Genomic DNA, 23,029 nt, shown 5'->3' with positions numbered 1-23,029 from the left:
TGTTGGATTCTGTTTTCTTTTTTATTCGCTTTCATTTTCCGATAACCCTGACAACCAAAGACCACCTGGAGAACAAGATAGTTCACGTCTATTTTGCAACCGTATACAGTCTATGTTTGCAACACATTCTCCGCTTTCGCCGTATGCTGGCACAACGTGGCAAATATAAGGATGAAAACCGGCTTAACTACAAACTGAAGCTAGAACAATGGATTTATGATATAATTGTAGGGGACACTTGACATTCCTGTTACGCAGCAACGTCTGTGCCCCCATTAATTACTTCCTTATATGTTCTTTAAAATGTATCAAATATTTTGACCCATGCACCAAATCGGTACCTTCCAGGTAAGCCGGTTTCTGCTCAAAAATGCTAAGAATGTTGAGAAAGCATTTCACGTATCGCGTGTATTTTTTAACTGCCAAACTGTTCAACCATTTGTTTTCTTGTCCTGTCAGAAGTGGTCTTCCATTTTGACACAGACTGAAGTTGAGACAAACCTCTTGTCTTCCTCTGTACTCTTTGGAAGAACCCTGGCTACATCCGGTTCCGTTCTGCGCCATTTTGATGAAACAGCGAGGACAGAAACAGTTTGGATCACCGAAATGGATTTTATGGATTTATGTTTAAGATTTATCTGGATAAGCAACGTTCAACCTCTAGTACAGGAAATAGCCGTGTGCTGAAGAGGAACCCTTGCGCCTTGGTTGCCTAACTGGTGGATTTGTTAGATTATTCGACAGTTAGTTTGGGCAACATTGTTAGCATAGCGCCGTTAGCCATTAGCTGTTAGCTTTTGTTTTCATATTGTGTTGAGTGGCGAGGTAACGTTAGCTAATCTCGAGGTGTAGCATGTTAGCCTTGACATTAGCTAACTAGCTAATTTAACATTTACACGGTAGATTACGATATCATAATAGTCTTTTGAAGGTCTAACAGAGATAACGTTAAAGCTGTGGACTCGTTGCGGAAGCTTTCACGCAGTTTTGTGGACTTTTTCTGGAGCTTGGTAGGGTTTGTCCTGACTTGACAAATAAGAACTGTCCCAGAAAGGCAAGCCAATCACGGACTGATGCTCGGGAAACTCCAGGCCCGCTGCTAGCTACACCAGCGGCTTGTAGCGCAGCGGCCCGGGCTTTTCAACAGAGACATTTCACAACGGACTTGGCCTCATTCACACCCTTGTGGTAGATTTACTTTGTGCTGCATGAACTCTCTTGGATTTGGCATCCTGTTATGTTTTATCGGACTCTAAAGGACTGACGGGGCTCACGGCGCCGCTTCATGGCGCTCTGGCCTCACATCTCGATTATTTTTCTTTGGCAATAACAAGGACTCTTTCGTCATCTGCGGGCTGAACCTTTCCCCATTTTAGTACTTTCTTTGTCTACAGTGTTTCACCGAATATAAAGAAGGTTTACCAATTAAAGTCACCAGATTTAGCTGTGTTCAGTGTTGACGCTGTTTTATTTTGTTATCTTACCAGGCCTGTGGGTTTTTTTTTCTTGTGCTTGATTGACTTAAGTGCTTAGACCTGTTAAAATGTCGTGTGTTCACTATAAGTTTTCTTCCAAACTGGACTACAACACAGTCACTTTCGATGGGCTGCATATCACCCTCAACGAGCTTAAAAGGCAGATTATGGCCCGAGAGCGCCTCAAGGCCACAGACTGCGACCTGCAGATCACCAATGCGCAGACTCGAGAAGGTATGTGATCAGCTGACACGTTATAAAATGTGTCACAAACATGTCAGTCGTTGTTGGGCGTTGATTGGTGGAAATTTTTGTCTGTCTTGACAGTAGAACTGATGGCAAAAATGTCTATACTCAATAAACAAGCCTGACATTTTTTTTATGTATATACACACTGTGATACATCACCTCAAGACTTCAACTAAGAGCTGTTTTCATTGCTAACGAATCTGCCAATTGTGTTCTCCATTAATTATGTGGTCTATAATAAGTCAGAAAAAAATGGGAAATGCCCATTGCAATCTCCAAAATTCCAAGATGACGTCTTCAGATTGGTTGTTTTGTCTGACATATAGTCCAAAACCATCAAGATGTCAGATTACTATGATAGAAGACCAATAAACCATTAAAATGACTCACAAGAAGCTGGATCCGACCAATTTCTGGGATGATTGCCCTAAAGTGACTTAAAATGGTAAATCAATTTTCCAAACAGATACAGATGGACTTTCGGTCAATCCATCTTTATAGCACTTGTTGTCTAAAGTAACTATGTAAAACTAAACCAAAAGAAAAAAGTGAGTGTCGCCCTGGGTCAGAATAAAGGACTCAAAAAACCACACAGGTGCTCTTCATCAACAAGGAAAAAATTGATGTATAAAAAAGAAGAAGGAGTGTCCTATTCGTAAACAGAGATATCAAAAATGTAACTAAACTTAAAGTCCGACGCACTCTGGGGTAGTGTAAAAATCCTTAAATAAAGCGGGAATAACAACGCTTTTTGACTAAATGCGTTGATATACACGAGCAAATAATAGTCGAAATGCGTTGATATCCCCCGATATACAACTATGTAAAGCTATTCCTGAACCAGGTTTCTTTTTAAAATGTCAAAATGCACAGTGAATAAGATATAACAATCAAATATTATATATTATTAGTATTAAGTTTAAGCCAAAAATTTTAATTTAGAATATAAAAAAATCCCTGAGATTTGTGTGAATTATATGATCCTTTAGTTACTGTTATATCTTTTCCATAGCCTTAGTTAAAAATTTTAAGATGATGCAAGCCATAGTGAACCCATCCTCACCCTTTAGTCTGGCTCTTAATAACAACAAATAAATATTATGCAATGTAGTGGAAATTGTTGTCTTGGCAGTTTGTGGTAAGACACTGTGTACACATCTGATTAACTTAATACATCTGTTTTGTTTTCTGGACCCCAGTAACTAGACTGTTTTCTGCTGAACATTGTTTTGTATTTTCTAATCATTTGTGTCTCGTGTTTTACAGAATACACAGATGATGAAGCTCACATCCCGAAACACTCGTCCGTGATCGTCCGCCGCACTCCGCTTGGTGGAGTAAAACCTGCTGGCAGGACGTTCATTGTGTAAGTATACCTAAAATACAAAATTATTACGAGACTCATGATTATGTAGCAACGTAGTTCATAATTTAAAGTCATGAATATGTTTACACTGGATTTAAGTAGACATCAGAGTTATTTCTATAAACAAAACGTATTCCTGTTGTGATGTAGTTTTGTCAACCATTGATGGTTTCTTTCTGTCCTGTTTGTTTCTACAGAGATCGTTCTGACACAGCTGTGGTGGGATCTTCTAGACCCGTATGTAAAACAAACCCAAAATCAACACACTCTCCTCCTCCTCTCACCTCTCTCCCTCTCCCCCTCTTTCTGGCTTTAGTCACCTTTCTCGAGAACATTCTGTCAGCAATGATTGAGTCATGTGTATCCTCTGTTCACTGTGTGTTGGCTACATTTGTGTTGAGATCTCAACCTCTATGTGTTATTTGATGTCTTTTTGGGAGGGTTTCCTGGAGTCACCGCAGTTAAATAGTTTGTTGTTTCTCTCTAAAAACCCTGGGTTTCTGTTTTGAAGTAAGCAGATTAAAGTTTAAAGTTACTGAATGAGATGAGGTTAAGATGAGAAACAACAGACTAGCCACCATTGTTTTTGAATGCTCTGAACTGACCAAATGTTGAACTGTTGCCACTTTATAAGTGATTGAGAAATAATTTAAACTGTTAATGACTGTATTTCATAATGAAATGGTTTTGTAGCCTGCTTCAGGCCAGGCAAATGTATTTTTAAAGGGGTTTGTAAAAGGAAAATATGATACTTTTGTATTGATAATTCATTGTCATTTTATTTTCTGTGAAAATATTTAATTTTTATGTGGTTTAAGAACCCAATGAAGAAAAAGTGTGGCTGGGATCGATTGTTATTAACTTTGATTACAATTACAAGACTAAAGTTGTGTGAGTGGAAGACTCGCCAGTGGTTTTTATTTTGAAAGATCATCCTGCTAAACTTTACTATACTTAAATATGTTAACATTTGCCAATGTCACTTGTTTTATCCTGTACAATTTCACCATGAAGATGTTCTATTCTGCATTGAGTATGGACTGCACATAACCCTTAAACCTCAAAGGCTCACAGATTTCATCTTAATGAGTTAAATGCTTTGAATTAATTTAGTTTCTAAGTGTCTGTTTTACAAAGACGCAGGTACGAGTTCAAAGTGTATTGTTACAACTGTGGTTGGGGGGATCAGTGAGAAGCTAGTTTTGATAATTCAGATACTGTGACTTGGCCACTGACGTATAATGTTGTGACATGATCACAAAGCACTATGACACATTTTCAGTAAAGTAAACATCTTGTCAATCTCTCGAGGCCTTCCATGGTTGCTGCAGTGAGAAGTATACTGGTGTAGTGTGTCCTGTAAGCTGTAAGCTGCAGAACCTGTCAATAAAGTTGTTCAGTGGTTCAGTGTCAGAACCACTTGCACCAGATCCCTGTGTGTTCCCTCCACAGCACTCTGCCAGCAATACCCAGTCTTTGCTCCGAGCCCTGCATATTATGATGGAGAACCAACCCTGCCCACTCGTTTATTTTCTTGAAGAACATTTTCACAAGAATTAGGCAGAGCAGCCATTTTGTTTGTTGTTGTAAATTTTTCTTTTATTTTTGGTCTAAGTATGAGACTCGGGTCGCGTAGTTAATTGAATCCCGTCCTGCATTAGAAATATTCCTCCAGTTGCTTTCACCCTTTACTCTTTAGTGGTGTAGGGGCTGTTTCAGGGAACAATTTAAAGGAACACTTGACAACTCTTGGTAGTTTCTTTTTCTTCACCAGGCACTTCCTTTAAAGTGGAAACAGACAGCTTTTCACTACCAGTTTCATCAGTTACTTCAGTTGCTCCACCATTTTGACATTTCCACCATTGGGGGATACTAACTGCAAAGAACTTACGGATACCTTTTTTGTAACTGGTGATAGTTACCAGGGAAATCTCACTTCCTTAGTGTTATAAATCAAGCGTTCACATTCCACGGAGATGGAGAAGTAAAAGCGAGAGTTAAAGGGAACCAATCTATGCCCTGATGGTGTCCTTATTCTATAGCCATTACATTGTTCAATCAACATTTCCGTCATAATGCTAAGTTAAAGCAAACTTCTCTATTTCCACTTTAAAGAGACACTTTTGCATTTGTCTCATCAGCTGTACACATTTGACATTTTACAATGTTGGCATTTCTTATTGAAACAGCTTGGCACCACTCCCCGCAAGCTCATTAGTTTATGGAAAGCAGTCTTGTTGAACTTGTGTCGATGACAGCTTCTAACAGCTATGACAACCTCCTTTGACAAGCTGGTGCAGAAACTTAAATCACTGTGGCCTGGTGAAGGGAAACTGCATGCTAAAATTAAATGTCAAGTATTCCTTTGAGAAAATTGCCCTCTCCGTACTGTAGCAGGAAAAGCTTTAGGACTTACCGACGGATGTGCCAGTAGTGTACACTTTGAATTTGCTGATGGTGCCCAAATAGTGAGGAGGGTTGAAGTGTTTAAGCAAATGCTTTGGTCATTACTACAGTTGAGATTAAAGACTTACAATATAAGCATGTCTGGACATGTAAAGAGCAGCTGGAGTACAAGTTTGCTTTACTCGTTAAATGTAAATGAAGCCAATTTATATGCTGTTTAACAGATTTAGTGAACATCATAAATGTTTTTTATCTGTAAGATTATTCAGGATAAGTTCCCATATGCACTGGTAAATCCTTTTGAAGCTTGCAACTTCAGTAAATGTACAAAAAGTGGATTTTGTATATGACCTGTAATACTTTAATGTCACCTGGCCAGTGAATAGACATTATTTTTTGCAAGGATACTTTTAAAAAAGTAGAGTTACTCAATGGATATCAAATTATTGTTCTTGTCTTTTAAAAGGCACCTTCTTGTTTGTAGGTTAGGTAATTATGTTTGAATAATTTCTTAATATATTCTCTGAACAATTTCGATCTATAATGTAACTGACACAACCCTAGACGAGGCTTTCACAACAAGTTTTTAAAAATTCAGTGCTGTCAGTAGAGGGATGAACGTCGTGCACAAGCCTCGTAAACTTTGTCTCGATTTAATTGCTCACATGTCAACGGCGTTATTTCATGCACTCAATCCTCGTCAATGACTCTAACTTTGGTGCAAAGACTTAAATGGAGACTCTAAGGGACTGGACACAGATGTGGTGGGGAGCTATCTGGGTTCTTATCTTCCACTGTATGTCTATAAGATATTATGTGAAAACCTTTAATGTCTCTACTCTGATTCTCCTGCAGACTGATTCTTCTCCATCTTTGTCACTCGCCCAACTCGCCAAGGTACTGTTTGTGTACATGCAGGCTGTACTTCCCAGAATATATTTCCTAAGTTGAAGAGTTTCCTTTTATCTCGCGGGGTTGACATTCCTCTTTTATCTTTGTTTGTCCCCTCTCTCCATTATGTGTTTTAGACTGCTAACTTGGTTGACGCTAATGCATCAGAGGAGGACAAGATTAAAGCCATGATGTCTCAGTCCAATCATGAATATGACCCGATACAGTTAGTATATACACACCTTGTTTTGGATTTGATTAAGCTTGTTACGCAGCATACCAAACAACATAATTCTCTATTGTTTTAAAAATGTGTTGAACTTGTCTCTGTAGTTACTCCAAGAAGGCAGTCGGTCCTCCACCGGCTCACTATACCTGCTTTCGTTGTGGAAAAGCTGGTCATTACATTCGGCAATGCCCCATGCTGATGGTAATTATCATGCGTCTTTGTGGTGTTTATTTATTTTACATTGCAGTGTAACTTCTTAGCTTCTTTTTGGATATTGATTGTTATGTTTTACTTTGTAGGTCCAGGATAAGAGTGTCGAGGGTCCCAAGCCAGTGAGGATTAGTAAGGGTATTCCTCAGAGCTTCATGGTGAAAGCAGAGCCAGGCACCAAGGGAGCCATGTTAACTAGCACTGGAGAATACGCCATACCTGCTATAGATGCGTAGGTGTCAACCAAAAGCACCCACAAAATACACACTGTTTTGCATACTTGCATAGCACATTAAGTGATGTCAATTTTTTCTGTTATTACAGGGAGGCATATGCACAAGGAAAGAAGGAGCGCCCTCCGTTTGTTCCACATGACCAGTCATCATCTGAGGACGATACAGACCCAATCCCAGATGAACTCTTGTGTCCAATTTGCAATGACCTGATGACAGATGCCGTAGTTATACCCTGCTGTGGAAACAGTTACTGCGATGACTGTGAGTCTGTACTCATAATGCGCTTTAGTGAGTCAAAACTAGTCTTTGCCAAGCAAAAAAATAGCTCAAATATATTACTTTCTGTGTTTTCAATTTGCACAAACATTCATCAGTCGTATAGGGAAAACTCCGCTGTGAGAATGGTAGAAATACCATAATCAGCTGTGGTCTCTCCGGAGCACTGCAGCCCCAGGACATGCTGCATTTTGAGTAGTTGTTGAAACTCTCATTTTTATGTTCCACAGTGTATTGAAATGATTTCACGCTTGGTCACAGGGAAAGTCGAAAATCATTCTTGCAAAAAGTAGAAAATTATCCTCTCAAATGTATGTAGACTGGCCAGTTTTAGGGGAAGGATAGTTTAAACAGAAATGTACATTATCATATAGACAAATTTGTCAAATGAATGTGAGCTTTTGTCTAAATAAGAACAATTTGTTTTCAGGTATCAGGACTGCCTTGTTGGACTCAGAGGAGCATGTCTGCTACACATGCAAACAGTCGGACGTTTCACCTGACAATCTCATTGCTAACAAGTTTCTCCGACAGGTAACCTCCTTTTAAATGCATGCATTTTGAGGCGTTACATTGTTTGGTTCATTTCACCTGAACTGAAGCAAAACTAGAAAAAAACAAATTTTTAAAAGTTATTATCTGATGGACTTCACGCAGGCTGTGAACAACTTCAAGAACGAGACAGGGTACACCAAACGCGTGCGTAAGCAGGTCCAAAATGCAGCTCCGCCTCCACCACGCCCTCAGTTGGTCAGGCCTCTGCACTCAAGACAGCAGGACCCACTGATGGCCAATGTTACTCAACCTCCTCCAAGTGCACCCCCTGCTGCTCCTCAAGCTCAGGTCCCACCTCCTGCTCCTGCACCTGCACCTACACCGGCTCCTGCTCCTGCTCCTGCTGCTCCCTCTGCTCCTACTCCTCCTCATGCTGCTGCTACTGTTGAAGAACAAGCTGATTCACCAGCTCCTGCACCTGTTGCTGACCACCAGTCACCTATGCACTCCACCAGCCACGGTGAACCACCCCCACCGGGGTAAGTTCAGTCTAAGATGCAGTCTATGCACCTACATAAAAGCACATACTCAGAAAGTGATGTTCAAGGTGGAGAGCTATTTCCACTAATCATGATGTGTCTATTTATGTTTCAGTGAGACAGATCCAGAACCTTCTGTGACACCAGAGTCATCAGGAACCTCTGAAAGTGGATCACAGGTGAGTCCACCTTGAACACCTCCATCTCACTAACTTAAAAGCATTTGCTGCAACAAAAGGCTCAACATGACAGCGCGGATAATCTGCTGTTGCTTTTGCCTTTATTTAGTCACCTTATGAAAAGTAAAAGCAACAATTCATTCTTATTTTCAACATTGGTTGGGCAGATTTTACAATTGAGTGTGCTGAAAGTTTTCCCGGTTTAGGATTCGAGTCAGGAGCCATCTTGGAAAATGCATGTTGGCCAGTTTTTCAATTGCAAACGCAATTTTTTAGGCTGTTGCATTTGTTGAAAAGAAGTATACTTGGTCTGTGTCAAGATGCACTGTAAAGCTACTCACTTTTGATAATCCCAAGCACGTGCTTGTGAATCCCTGAACACAAAAAAAACCTGTAACTTTTCTTAGAGTTAAATACATTTTTTCTCACTGCGTTTCCTCCCACAGAACTACCATTTAACTGTTATTGGCCACCCGCCACCTGTAAGGGCGCCTCATCCACCAGGTGAGAGGTTCAATTTAGGTCACTTAAGGAGATTAAGTGAGCTTGAAGGAAAGACACTGTAACTAACAAACTGTCTCTCTGATCTATTAGGTCACCAATCAAGGCCACATCACTCTCACAGAGGGGGAGGCAGGCCCTGGGAGAGGTAAGGATCCGTCTGGGTGATCTGATCTACTAAATATTTGTTTTGTAATATTGAGAACCTCACAATGTTTTGTGTCCCTCTCTTTGCAGCAGGTTTTACAGAAGCAGAGGAGATCACCCCCCCACTCACCTCCAGACAGCACCACCTCCTGCACCTGTTCCCCCAGTGTACCCAGCTCCGTCCCTCTACCCACCCCCACCACAGCCCTACCCCCCTCCATACACCTCTGGCCCTAGCCTTATCCCTCCTACCATCAGTTACCAACCTCAGCCTGTTTATGCCCCTGGACCACCGGGGCTCAACCCTCCCTGGGTTGCCCCTGGTGCCCAGCCCCCTCTTATCCCTCTTCCCCCCTTGTCTCAGCCACCTCTCTCTAAGGAAGATTTCTACAGACAGCGGCATCACAGACAGGACAAGTGAGTTGTTTCTTTTTCTTCAACACTGCTACAGATTTTTTTTTCCAATCTAAATGTATGCAGAAAGAATACTAACATCACTCAGGGATGGGGGTGTGAATTCAGTAAGATGAAAACTATTAAAGTTTTACACTGAAGTAGTTTTCAAAGTTTTTTCTTATTCCTTTTATCCACAGAGCTACATCCAAACTGGATGAGTTTACTAAAGACTTCCACAAAGAGCTTATGAAGTACAGAAATGCACCAAAGAGACGGAGACCATCTTATTCAAGGTAACATAATTAAGACAGCCTATCAAAATTGGTTTTTCGTTTTTGCATTAATTACATATGCATAATCCTTAAAGCCATTTGTTACGTTTTTGCATAATCTGGTTTCTTTCTCCCTCTTGTTCTCCTTCTGGTCTTCTCAACCATTTCCTTTTCCAGATCCCGGTCATACAGTCGCTCTCCATTTAGCCGTTCTCCTTACTCTCGCTCTAGATCCAGATCAAGATCCAGGTCCTACTCTTATTCCCCCAGTCGATCCCGCTCCCGTTCACGCTCCCATGGCAGGTCTTATCCCCGCTCCCCTTATTCTAGACGAAATGGACGTAGTTATGGACGCTCACGGTCAAGGTCCCGCTCTCGCTCAAGGTCTTACGGGTATCGGCGGTCTGGCTCGCCACGTTCTCCTCCCCCCTACCGCCCAGGAGGCTGGGAGGGAGCAGAAGGAGCAGGACCCTACAGGTCTAGATCACGGTCTCGTTCCCCTGGCCCTGGTGGCTTCCGGAGCCGCAGCCCTGGTGGACGAAAGCCGCCTCCTCGGGAGCTACCACCATATGAACCGAAGGGTTTAAGTCCCGGTGGCAATGATCGCTGGGAAAGAGAAAGGTATCGACAGTGGGAGAAGGAATATGCAGACTGGTACAACAAATACTATAAAGACTATGATAACCAACATCCCTCACTGCATCACAGAGGTCGTGGAAGCAGAGACAGGGAGAGAGACAGAATGTCCCCATTATCTAGAGATTACTCCCCTCAAGGGAGAGGAAGAAGAGGGCGAGAAGAGCGAAGTGCTCCCCCTCACCATCCTCCATCATCTTCGTCAACAGGGACCAAGTCCAGCACTAAAGTCTCGAAGACAAAGAAGGTAAAAAGGAAGAGGACTGGGGAGGAACCAGAGCCATCGCATCAGTCAGTAGACAGAGGTGATGCTACTCCTGTCAGAGACGAACCAATGGACGAAATCCCTTCACTCACTAAAACGCCTCCCATGTCTTCAAAGGCCTCAGTTGGAGCCGCAACCTCTAAAGCTCCAGCCTCAAAAAGCACTGCTGCACCTGCTAAACCCTCAACCAAGTCAACATCCAAGACTCAGGCTGATAAGACGAAGAAAGAGAAGAGCCAAAAGGTAAAAGCTAAAGTTAAGACAGAGGGTGTGAAGGCTAAGAGTGAAAAGGTGAAGAAAAAGACTGGGGAAGGAGTGGTGACTAAAAAGAAAGACTCCTCTTCTGCCACAAAACCATTAAAGACCATTAAATCCAAACCAGAAGATGCCCCCAACTCAACCGCCCCTAAAAAGGAAAAGAGTAAAAGCTCTTCAGGGAGGCCTGCGCTGCTTAAGACTCCTCCACTGTCCTCCCAGAGCATGCCTCTACATCATCCCTCTCTTCATGACGGCCCAAGAGGCAGCCACGACATGAGGGGGAGAAGAGATCTTCCACAGGGCGGTGGTCTCCTCCCCATCCCCCATCCACATGGACTCCAACTTCTCCACCGACCTCCCTCCCCTGACAGTCGGAGGCGGATGGGAGAGGAGGGCCGCTCTTTACTCGGACCTCCTCCTGGAAAGCTGAGGAGAATAGATGGGCTAGGGGGTGGAGGTGATGTCATGTCCCACTCTCACATGTCTCATCAGCCCCCGCTCCACAGACTCCCACCCCCCTCAGACAGACCTGGTCTTCTTCCCCTGCCAGTGAGCCGTGACATGGGCCGGGGAGATGCAGATCGGGGACCCATCAGACCTCTAATGGACCTTCAGGTGGGTTTGTAGCTCGTGTAGTCATCAGAAACACCAGGATACAAAGATTTATGTTTTTACAGATGTGTTAATCATCTCAAGTTATTGATGTGTATTATGTATTTTCATAGATAGTTGATTCCATAATTGAACAAAAGTGTATAAAATGGAAAAAGTAAATGAAGAATAGTGGTGAAAATGGCACCTTTTTTTTTTAACCCAGAAATCTAAACTGCCGTCAGTTAAACCTAAGTTGCTGTCAATCAGCTTATCATTTCAGAACTCATCATTGCAGTAAAAGCACAAAGCCGTTCTGAGTTAATCCCCTTGTAACATTTTGCATTTGCTTCCGTCCATATCCAGGTGAAGCCGACCCAGAGGAGGATAAAGCTAAACCGAGATCTGGGAAGAAAAGGCAGCACTGAGACGGCACCCTCGGACAGAACACCGTCGGGTCCTGAAAAGACGACCTCCACCTCAGACCGATCGACTGCTGCTAACAGCTCTGAAGGAGACCGACCTAGCGGTACAGCAGAAGGTGGAAGAAAGGAGCCGTCTGCATCTTCTGAGAGAGGAGTCTCCAGAGAGAGACCAGGAAGTGCTGGAGAAAGACTGCAGGGCTCGGACAGGGAGCAGAACAGAAGCTCAGGATTGGACAGAGAGCGAGACAGAGCTTCAGGATCAGATCGAGATAGAGACCGAGACAGAGACAGGGGCTTGGTATCTGACAGAGACAGGGACAGGGACAGAGTCTCTGGCTCCCAGAAGGTAGCGGCTACAGTGGAGAAAGACCCTGAAGGAGAGAGGCCATCAAGGACAGAGCGCAAGAACTCCAGTGGTGGAAGTTCAGGAGGGAGGTCTGTCTCTCTGGATAAAATGACCATCGCTGAGAAATCAGCCATCTCCAGGAGCATGACGGACCTTCAGGAGAAGCCAAGCACATCCTCGAAGGAGAGAGGGGAGGGGTCAGAGCGATCTGCCAAATCTGCCAGGTCTGTTAACATTTGTTTCCCTGCTGCTTGTCAAACCATCCATATCCATGATGGAAAGAAAACTCGTTTTGCTGATCATATGCAGTGGCTCTGTAAACACAGTTGTTATTACGTGTAATTATATCTCATTCTCATTCCCCAGGAGTGTGTCCAAGGACAGAACAGAGAGGAGTGTCCCCTCAGGAGAGAAACCAGCTGCTGCTCACAGAGAAGGTAATTTGAATCTCTTTATGTGTGTACGTGTGTGACGAGATGATAACTTTGATTTTGTCTTGTGCCATCTAATTAAGCATTGATTAAACCCATGTTTCCTCCCCTCCTCCTCCTCCTCCTCCAGCAGTGAAAGATGGTGAGGAGTCAGTTGTGAGGAGCAGACCCAGGATCAGCCGAAAGGCTTTGACGAGCCACACCACGAGCTCTACTAGGTGAGTCTGATGTGCCCTGGTTACTTAGAAACCATTTGAAATATTGTATATTTTATTTATATTTTATGTTGTTTTATATTTGTTTGTTGGTTAACGTCACTGGTGCATCCTGTAATTTTTGTGTTAAATATCTTGCTGTAAATCAAACTTCCTTCAGGACAAAAAAAAATATAGAATCAAAGTTTATGTGGGTGCTGTTGCTTGGAAATTCGGGATAGGCATCGAGAACTGGTACTTAATTGATACCACTTCCTTGAGTCAGTATTGATAAGCTGGAAAAACAGTGCTGCCATCAGTATTTATGTAACATTAATTAATTCTAACAAAGCTGTTTTTTTTTTGTTTTTTTTTTTTAATTCCTTACCATCCTCTGATGATGACTGAGCTGCTGACGTCAGGCGATTTCATTTGCCATGGCACAACTGCTTGTTCACATTCTGTGCTCTCCAGTCACAGCTGACAGCAAAACAACAAGGTTTTGTCTTTGCAGTTAAATGCAGTATATGTCAGAGTTAGGTGTGTGTTAAGGGTGTAAACCCAGCAACCTCATGAAACACAAATACAACATTGTATAAATCTGAAGCAGTGCAGTGTGTTTCACAGCTTTAGTGAAACAGCTGCTGCACCTACATCAGTGCTGCCTCCCAGCTCTGGTGCTGATGAGATTTGCCAAACTAACACTGCACCTGCCTCATCGAGTTAACTTATAATCATTAAAAATAAGTCTGCTATTATTAACTCAGCACACAGTTAGAACCTGTTTTAGGCATTTCTAGTGAATGTTCCTCAACAGTCCCATAGACAACGGGTGTGTTCATAAATCCAATCTGATGCTCTTCACTAAAATTAGAGCACTATTATTTGAAGAAAGAGTCATGCTGCCTTGATAGTGTTGCGCTCTGAATAACCGACCGGTATGATCCAGTTTGTGCCATGGTACACTCTGGTGCTCACAGTGACTGTTTACCAACGCATCCAGTGTTTGATGTCATTATAGCCACACACCTAATTTTGTGTTGCTTATGGTTGTTAATATTTTCAAATGTAGGGAGATGACCACAGCCCTTAACCCTGTTGTAATAACTGCTAAATATTTTCATGTCATCTCTTAATGTTTTGCACCAAATTATGGAAAGAAGAATATTGACAATTATCGGTATCAATAAAAATCTAATGATACCTATCCCTATTGAAAATACAGTAGCTTTGGGTCTTACTTTCTGTAAGCTGTTGAGTTAACAGGAAATAAACCTGTTACAGACTTTTGGTTATATTTTAAACATTTGAAATAGTCTCTAGTAAGCTTTTAGGTTTGGTTATCAAAACTCATTGCGGTTTGGGTCACTGGTATCCCATCTTCTAACTCTAAAGCGTGCAAGAGTATTTCCCAACATGTTGAACTATTTTCCTTTACATTTTAGAACACAGGCTTCTTTTGTTAAATAAAAAGATAGAGCTGAAACGATTGTCAAGAACAATTAATCGGCTACTATTTTGATGATTGATTAGAAGCCAAAAGTTTCTCTGTTCCCAACTTCTGTGTTCTGGGAATTAACAGCTTTTCTCTGTCTTATTAAATAATGTGAGTTGAATATCTTTGAACAAAAACCAATTTTGGCAAGTGCACACAAGCAGTTTAAAAACATCACCTGGGATTTTGGTCTTTCTTCACTATTTTCTGACATTTGATTAATCAAATACAAAATCAGCCAATTATTTGATAGTGGAAATTATGGTAACTTATGGTAACTAACTATGGTAACTAACTATTTTTGTATGCCAAGCCATATTGGCAATTGTGTGAAGAGGAATGATTGTATGTAACCAAGTCATGTTCCTCGACCACCTTAAAGGGTCCACAGATTTTACACATCAAATATGTGTAAAAAAAATTGTATAAAGCCTTTGTGGCTCCAGAGGGAGCTGCAAGAAGTCATAGAAGTTGTAGCGAATTTAGCAAGTGAGCTTGCCAAACTTCTGTAGCCCACTCCTCTTCTCTGCTGGAGATGAGCAGCTCAAAGCTACATTAGCTGCTATTAGCATTGAACGCCCAAATCTGCGGTCGAACTGTCAGCGTTGTTGTGAATGTAGACGGCAGGTTTTCACAAGGAAGACGACTGCATGGAATAAAAAAAAAGGTGATCTCTCTGTTCCTGCTGCATCCATTTTGATAATTTTTGTTTTAGTCTGTCCTCTGAGAGTCTGACAGTTCTTACAGCTGCAAATTGGTGCTGTACTCTTATAAACATGTCTGTTTTTCCCTCAACACTAGGTCAACTCAAGAAGCAAAGCGGGACTCGGACAAAGATCAGAAGAGCGTATTGTCTAAACCTGCTGAGCAGCCTCCATCTAGCCCTGTGAACAGCCGAGGCCGCAGCCCAAGTGTCAGCCCAGCAGTCAGCCCAGCCAGGGAGGAGCCGCTCATTCAGCCGCCTCCTCGCTCAAAGTGGGAGAGGGAAGATGACGAAGAAGGCCAGGAAAATGGACTCAGTGCACCCAAGGAGCCCTCACCGGTGCCACAGAGGAGCAGAGGCAGAGAAGGGCAAACAGAAGCACCTAAACCTGTGAAGGGCGAGGGACGGGACGCCACAAGGGAGGAGAGAAGAGGAGCGGTGAGAGAAGAGAAGAAAGGGAGAGCACCAAGGGAAGAGGGTAAAGGTGGCAGGACGGCACAGGCGAATTCTGACAAACCAACTAAAATAAAACTCGTGAGGGAGGAGGGGAGAGGCGGAGGAAGAGATGAGGGGCGAGGAGTGACGGGGAAGGAGGAGAGAGCCACAGAAAGCAGAGGAGGACGAGAGGAGAATCGTGGCCCAGAGCCCAGGAGACAGCGTTTGTGTTCTGACCTGGGTCGCGAGACAGACGAGGCGGCCTTTGTGCCTGACTACAGCGAAGGCGAGGGCTCCGAGCCAGAGGGAGGAAGGAGCGGCAGCGGCAGTCTGTCCCTCAGCCACCCCTCCAGCCCCACCCCGACCAACCACAGCGGCTCAGTGACCACAGGGGACAAGAAGAAGAAGAAACACAAGAAACATAAAAAACACAAGAAGCACAAGAAACACGGCGGCCAGGAAAAAGAAGGAGAACAGAAGCAGCATAAGCACAAGCACAAGAAAAAGAAACACAAAAAGAACAAGGAGAAAGACGCGGAGGAAGAAGAGGAGGAGAAAGTGGAGAAAGCAGAGGAAGAAGGGGCTCCGTGCTAACAAGAGCTAAGCTAAGACTGCTCCCTCAAATCTGTAACCTTCTTTGTTAATAAGGAGATAATAATATATCTAGAAATATCGGCTAACACTGGCCTTCTGCTCCAAGTGCAACTGTGAGGGGATGATGATGGATCAAATAAGTCTTTGACTGTCCACGACACTGGAGGGCTGCCTGGCAGTTAGTCACTTAATATCAATGCAGGACGCCAAACTTACCGACGGTACTTTGTTGTACCTGGGTTGCAGCATTTTGACCGCTGCTGAGATTTCTTTAATGTTCAATGTGAGCCTCGTCTGTGTGACTTTGGGTCGGGAAAAACTCAGAGTGATGCTGTGCTGGCGCTGTTGTGATCAACACAGAGCCGGCCAGAAAGGACTTGATGATAATAACTGACCACGCAGCAGTGAGTCTAAATGATAGGAATAACAAACACTGTACTCAGGGATGTGATTGCTTCTTTGTAGAGGAGGAATTGCTGTTTCTCTGCCTCTTTATTAATTTGTAAATAGAGATGAACTGTTGCTTCACATAATAATTTTCCCTCGGTTTGTTTGGCTCACATCCCTGTGTGTGCTGTTCAAGGCTTAAGTACTGCATAACCTTCGTTGCTATGAAGGCCGTTGTTAGCTCTTTTCTTTATGGACTGTACGAGCAGTTTTGCATGTTTTAGCACATAATGTACAAATCGGTTTGGGTTTTCAGTTTTGATAATCTCATTTGAGGCAGCCATTGCTGCTAATTCATGCCAGTACAGCTTTTTTTAAATGTACGTTTAAAATGAAGGTAAAAAAAAGTTCCTGGATAGAGTACCTATCTAAGCAAGGTTAAATCGCTGTAAGGTAGATTTCCTACCAAAATTAATATGAATGAATCCAGTAATTTTTTTTGGAAATGGTGAGGATAATAATATTTGTGATTAATGTGCTAAAATGTACAAAATCACCTGTTTGGTCCTGTTAAGTTAAATCAAAGCTTCATGCATCCACGCTACACTGGATTGTATAAAACTAGGATGTGTTTATTAATAATGTCAAATCAGTTGGCATGTTTTTGTTCCCAAAGGTGCAGTGGCTGCGTGTTGAGTGAGTGAATGTGTGTCTGTTGGTGTGAAAGTGAAATGAGACAGTGGGACAAACTGGAGGACTGTTGTTCTTACAAATGAGTTGTTTTTCTTTTTTTTTTTAATTAAAATGTTTTGACCTCATGAAAATGTCTGAGTTGTATTTTATCAGTGACTGAATACCTCATTGTGTAATGACCACACAGATGAAGGTTATACACACTGTTGTATTAAACTGACCATAATTGAGAAGTTTGTATCTTCAAGGGCAACATTAGAATAATTCAGGTGTCTGTAATAAGAGCTTTGCATATGGACATGAATAGATGGTACTTGGGTTAAACACAAAGGATAAGTATGTTACAGTTAGTTACAGTTAAAAAAAGATAAATCAGAACCCACACTGGAAAAAAAAAATTTAATAAAAATTCTTAGAAATTTAATGCAATCAGTGTAGCCCTCAATTCTTGAAGAAAATCTGCAGAGGATGCCGAGCACTGTCAATGAATGGTGCTTGAAATGGAGACTAGTGAATCAAGACAAAACACAAATAGTTTTAATATCAGAAGAAAATCAGTGAAAAGAAGTTCAGTTCTTTCTAAATTTGGTTCATTACTGCTGTCATGTACCAACCAGTATAAATACCTTGGACTGGCGCTCGACGAGGGCATGTCACTAACAGACACCATCAGTGTTCTACCTCCGTCAGTAGGTAGCGCACTGGGATCTGTACTGACGAAAGTGGCAATGTAGGATTTTGTACTTGAACACAACACTATAATTGATGCGCATGTCCTGTGTCTGACTATGCCTCAGGTGTTTCCAAGATCATACATGTTGTAACAGAGCACTATAGAGCCATTCGATCTTTCCTGGGTGTCCATAAATTTGCTTCAGTTGTGGCCATTAGTGGAGATATGGGACGGACACCTCCAAACATCAGGCATAAATGTCAAATGCTTCAGCTTTGGAATAGACCTGTGAAGATGTCAGCTCAAAGACTCAATAAAAAGATTTTTAATAGGGACACCTCCCACTGTCATCCCTGGGCTAATGAGTTGAAATCATTATTTTGTCATTTATTTTTCAGAACAGGTTACTTTGTGACACACAGGAGATTAGGAGTTAAATGTTTTGCATGTTTAAAGAAAAATGGTCTGATGCTATATATGGTATAAACCAAAACTACGAACTTATTGTCTCATAAAGAACAGCTATAGTGTGGAACCTTACATGAAGTGTAATCTTAACAAAAGACAAAGAACCCTCTGTGCACAGTTGCGCTCAGGAATGTTATCATTAGCCTCCGACTGGAAGGTTTGACACCACCCCAGAGGAGGACATACTTTGTTGTGTAATTAAGGTGAACTTGGGAATGAGGTTCACTTCTTGTTTTACTGTCCTGTTAATGAAGACAAAGAGGTTGGTAAGATGACCTCTATCTAAAAATTTGAGTTTTGTTTCAGAAAGGGAACCTTTTTTGTGGCTAAATTTCTTTGCCAAGCCTCGGATAGGAGGCAGTGTATTCTGTTTCTAGACTGGATTGTTAGTGCAACGTCATTGCAATGGTTGTAAACCCATGAGAGTTGGGCACATGTAGTGTGCATGACACAAATAAAAATCAATCAATCTTGATGTGTAGCGAACTTAAGTCACACTGGACTGTACATGGCTCACAGTCTTATCAACAACTACAAGACAAATCTTAATTATCAGGGTTCACACCAGTCTCAGCATTACTGGTAAACATCTTAAAGCTGCGTTCACAACTGTCATGTGAAAACCAACACTTGGTAAAAGCCACTTAAATGTTGCACATAACAGTACTGGCCGTAGTGCTGCAATGTGATAATGAAATAATACCTACTACGGAACATAACACATAACAGTGTAATTATTCTTTCTTAAATATAGAAATTATGACAGTATATTATGTGTTAATGAGAGGTTGTTAAACCATGATCCATTTTTTACAGTCACTACGGGTACAACAGTATTAACTAGGGAAGAAAATGTGCTCATATAAAAGTATGCTAGTGAATAAATTCAATTTCTGTTGCACTCTCTTAACCTTAGCATAGTTTTTACAAGCTTGCACTCATGAATTTGACCTGATAGTGTGACTTATATATGAAGTTCTTATTTGAAGACAGTTGGCTGCATTTCATGTCCCCTGCACCATTTCTGTATTCTTAAAAATTTGAGTAGCCCTGACTAGCTGAGGCCTGACTGTAGGTTGGCTGTCACATTAGTTTCCTCTGTGCTCCCACCATCTAATAATGTGTAAACACAACAATAGAGCATTAATCAAAATGTACTGTCTCTATATTTTGGCTAATTAAGAAGCCAAACATTTAGAAGGGTGGTTACTAAAATTAGTAAAAATGCTCGGATGAAGTAGGTACGAAGATTAAGTAGTAGATACAAATAGTTGCAACATGGTCTTAAAATTCTCCTGCTGACACTTGTTACAAGAAATTCTGAGTACAAGGGAGACACATACAGTATATGTGATAAAAGAACAAAGATGTACAGCAGCTCATTGGGTGTCAGATATATTTAGAAATAAGGGGATTTTCAGAGGATGAAGTATGTCCTCGAAAGCAGTTCCTCAGACACAATGGTGAGTCTCAGGATCTTTGGCAGCTCATTCCTTTACCAACATGAATAATTAAAGCAAAACGTCCCACAAGGAGCCGCGTGCAGTGAGACAGACTGAACACTGTGTGGAGCTGTAAGTCCTGCAACTTTTAACTAACACACAGAAACAGATTAACAATAAAAATCTTCTCTCATATGCCTCAGTTCCAAAACACAACCCCACATGCCACTACCTCTCTCCTCCCAGAGCACACAGCAATAAGCTTCATTGTGTGTGTGTGTGTGTGTGTGTGTGTGTGTGTGTGTGTGTGTGTGTGTGTGTGTTTGTGTGTGTGGGCATGTTGTAAGTGTGCGTACCTAGTCGGAGAGATGGCGTGACTGCTGGATCACAGAGGAAACAGGCTGAAGGCAGGAGATGGGTTCACAGACGGGTTGAGGGACCGCTGTGAAATGAGAGAGCAGCAGATGTATTTCCCCCCAAACAGCAGTACATAAAAGCACATTCTCAGCTTAGTCCCTTCATTGTGTGTGTGTGTGTGTGTGTGTATGTGTGTGTGTATAAATATATATGTAAAGTCATCCTTAATGGACTCAGAGATCAGTGAGACCATTAGAGAAGATTAATACATTGTTTGTTTTAACCCCCTGTCCAGATTATCATCACACCACGTTATTCTTCTCATCTACCAGCCGGCAAGGTTCACTCTGCATGCATGTGTCCACACGTGTGTGCGCATGTGTGCACCTGTTATCGGCCTGTGTATTCGTGTGTCTGCTTGTGTTTTGCCTTACAAGCATGACATCATTTCCTGTCATCAAGGCCAAAGGTTGCTAAGCAACTTCACTTCTGCCGATTGTCAGAAAAGATGCTTCTCCGCTGACTGGCTCACAACCTAACTCTCTCTTATCCTGTCATAAATGTAATGTCTGAGGAAGATGCTGGCTGTGTGTGCATGATTGCCCATGCGTTGTACGGACCACTGTGCATTTATGCTTTGCAGACACAGTACAGGAGAAGCTGAGGGAGAGCGAGAGGGAGAGGGATGTGTAAATGTATTGTCTGATAGATATCTGTGATTCCTACAGCTGATAAAAGGGATGAGTCAGTGATGTTAATGCACGGCACAATCTCTCCAGTTGTTTGTCTAAAATGTAGCTACATATCAGAGCAGCTTATGGTGAAAAAGCTGGTGAAAAAGCATTTTCAATTTGTCACTCTGACCATAACTTTTTTTATACATTAAAGTTTTGCTCTGATTATAAATGCAGTAATGTTTCAGATTACACGCTGCAGATTGCAGTGTAAATATTATGTACATATCAATAAAATACTTCCTGGGTATGTGTACAAGGACGCATGTAGATACAACTTTGTGTTTAGGAGGAAGTAGTTTTTAAATACAGAGTACAGATTCAGTAATTACAGGGTGCAGTCATGTTACTGGATAATATGGCAGACACATCATTTATATCAATGAGGATAGTCTAAGTAATAATTATGCATTTTATTTATAGGCGCCTTTCAGAGCACTCAAGGACACCTTACAAGACACAGTTTAAAAAAAACAAGCAGCAATGTATCCATTGATCATAACATCAAACAATGCTGTAATATAGCCTACCTACAACAAAAGTTAATGAAATGACTAGACGGAAATCAGGTAAGCAGTACCTAATGAACTGGCAACTGAGTGTCTTTAACAAGACTGAGATTCTACAGCCATGGTAGCAGCTCTGTTAGTCTGTTAATGGGCAAAGGAATGCTTTGAGCTAAATGCTAACCCCAACAGGAAACTGCCCATTGGTCCGACATCCCATTGGTCCGACCATATTAAACTCATTGTTCCGAAGTCCGTTCCGAAATCATCATGATGCCCTGTGGTTAAGGTCTGGTTAGGTTTAGGCACAAAAACCACTTGGTTAGGGTCAGGAAAAGATCATGGTGTGGGTTAAAATGAAAAAGAAAGTGACAAACACATAAGCCGTGAGCCTGCTCTGCCTCAAGCCGGTCGCGGCGCACCATACGCCCGCCGTGAGCCGTTCAGCACTGGGGACAGTTGGACTAATGGGATGTCGAACCAATGACATGGACCCCATCAACATGCTAACACGCTCACAATGACAATGCTTACATGCTGATGTTTGGCAGATTCAATAGTAAACACATTAATATTTTAGTTTTGTTTGTTAACATGATACATTTTCCAATTAGCACTTAACACAAAGAACACCTGAGGCTGTCATTAGTTTTGCTGGTATTTGATCAAAACCTAAACTCTGGACAAATTAAAAATTAGACTCGATGATGGCACTGGGTGAAAAATTCAGAGATAACCAAAGTTATTAAAATTCATCCTGAGGGTAACATGAATGTCTTTATTAAATTTCACGGTAATTCATTCAACAGTTGTTGAGACTTTTCATAAATGTGAACCTCAGTGTGGCACTAGAGGAAACATCAGGGAATCACCAAAATCATTCAGGTTATTTTGTCTGGAAACGATGAATGGATGTAAAAAATTTAATGGCAATCCACCCAATAGTTGTTCAGATATTTCAGTTTGGACAAAAAGTGGTGGACCAATAGACCTAGAATTATAGATTTAAACATCTAATTTTTAAAAACATTTTACTATGGTTATATTTTTATAGATAAATTTAAATCAAATACCATAACTACTTCCTCAGTATATTAGTATGGTCACCCTGTGCTTCCTGTCGATCCCTAGTACGTACAAAGCGACAACATTTGGGGTGAAAAATGAAACCAAATGTGAAAGTACTAAAAACTGCAGTTCCTCTAATGACCACTTGAGGCTGGCTGTAAAACAGTCTCAATCTCCATAGACCCCCATGTTAAAATACCCAACTTTAAAGCAGAAATACACGTGAATACAGCCTGGTACAGTTTTGGTCTCTATAGCTAATTTTAACATTCTTCGCAACTATATGGGAACGATGTTTTTCTTACATCTCACCCGTTTACATTTTATTAATTAGGGCTTAAAGTTCTGCAAATTTAAGGGTCTCTTGAGTGACAGGCTGTCTGTGAGGCATCACCACAGTGACACAGTGCTTCGCCTTCTCGTCTGAATATGGTCTCTTCTGGCTCCAAAAAACCAAAATG

At 41.7% G+C, this 23,029-nt stretch overlaps 2 protein-coding genes across 5 annotated transcripts in view; one reads left to right on the top strand and one right to left on the bottom strand.

The window, feature by feature from the left end:
- Positions 1–23,029, bottom strand: part of pdia2 (protein disulfide isomerase family A, member 2) — a 177,197-nt gene that overhangs the window by 39,371 nt on the left and 114,797 nt on the right. The window contains exon 12 of one of the 2 annotated variants that reach the window (XM_049571477.1): positions 14,640–14,649. The exons of the other annotated variant lie outside the window; for it this stretch is intronic. The gene's annotated coding sequence lies outside the window, so the exon portion shown is untranslated. Of the gene's footprint in view, positions 1–14,639; positions 14,650–23,029 lie in introns of those variants that run through there. 2 annotated transcript variants of the gene reach the window in all.
- On the top strand, positions 542–17,445 carry LOC125885729 (E3 ubiquitin-protein ligase RBBP6-like). 3 transcript variants are annotated; one of them, XM_049571463.1, is made up of 20 exons: positions 542–1,709; positions 2,991–3,090; positions 3,288–3,327; positions 6,352–6,393; positions 6,525–6,613; positions 6,721–6,817; positions 6,916–7,058; positions 7,151–7,323; positions 7,769–7,872; positions 7,996–8,372; positions 8,488–8,551; positions 8,998–9,055; positions 9,146–9,200; positions 9,293–9,616; positions 9,793–9,888; positions 10,045–11,641; positions 11,984–12,612; positions 12,755–12,825; positions 12,950–13,037; positions 15,310–17,445. In XM_049571463.1, exons 1-20 carry the CDS (start codon positions 1,544–1,546, stop codon positions 16,238–16,240), a joined length of 5,244 nt encoding a protein of 1,747 aa, XP_049427420.1. In that variant the 5' UTR covers positions 542–1,543; the 3' UTR covers positions 16,241–17,445. The 3 variants fall into 3 exon arrangements, with proteins under 3 accessions (XP_049427420.1, XP_049427422.1, XP_049427419.1); XM_049571465.1 differs by having other exon boundaries at positions 9,290–9,616; positions 12,953–13,037; XM_049571462.1 differs by having other exon boundaries at positions 9,290–9,616.

The sequence above is a fragment of the Epinephelus fuscoguttatus genome, linkage group LG3 (genome assembly GCF_011397635.1).
Source record: "Epinephelus fuscoguttatus linkage group LG3, E.fuscoguttatus.final_Chr_v1".
Taxonomy (NCBI): domain Eukaryota; kingdom Metazoa; phylum Chordata; class Actinopteri; order Perciformes; family Serranidae; genus Epinephelus; species Epinephelus fuscoguttatus.
The sequence above is the reverse complement of the archived record's forward strand: the minus strand, read 5'-3'. Positions and strand labels throughout refer to the sequence as shown.

Coding starts and splice junctions, on each gene's coding strand:
- LOC125885729 (XM_049571462.1), top strand. CDS start 1,544: ATGTCGTGTGTTCACTATAAGTTTTCTTCCAAACTGGACTACAACACA. Junction 3,328..6,351: donor TGGTGGGATCTTCTAGACCC/GTATGTAAAACA, acceptor ATTCTCCTGCAG/ACTGATTCTTCTCCATCTTT. Junction 12,613..12,754: donor CGATCTGCCAAATCTGCCAG/GTCTGTTAACAT, acceptor CTCATTCCCCAG/GAGTGTGTCCAAGGACAGAA.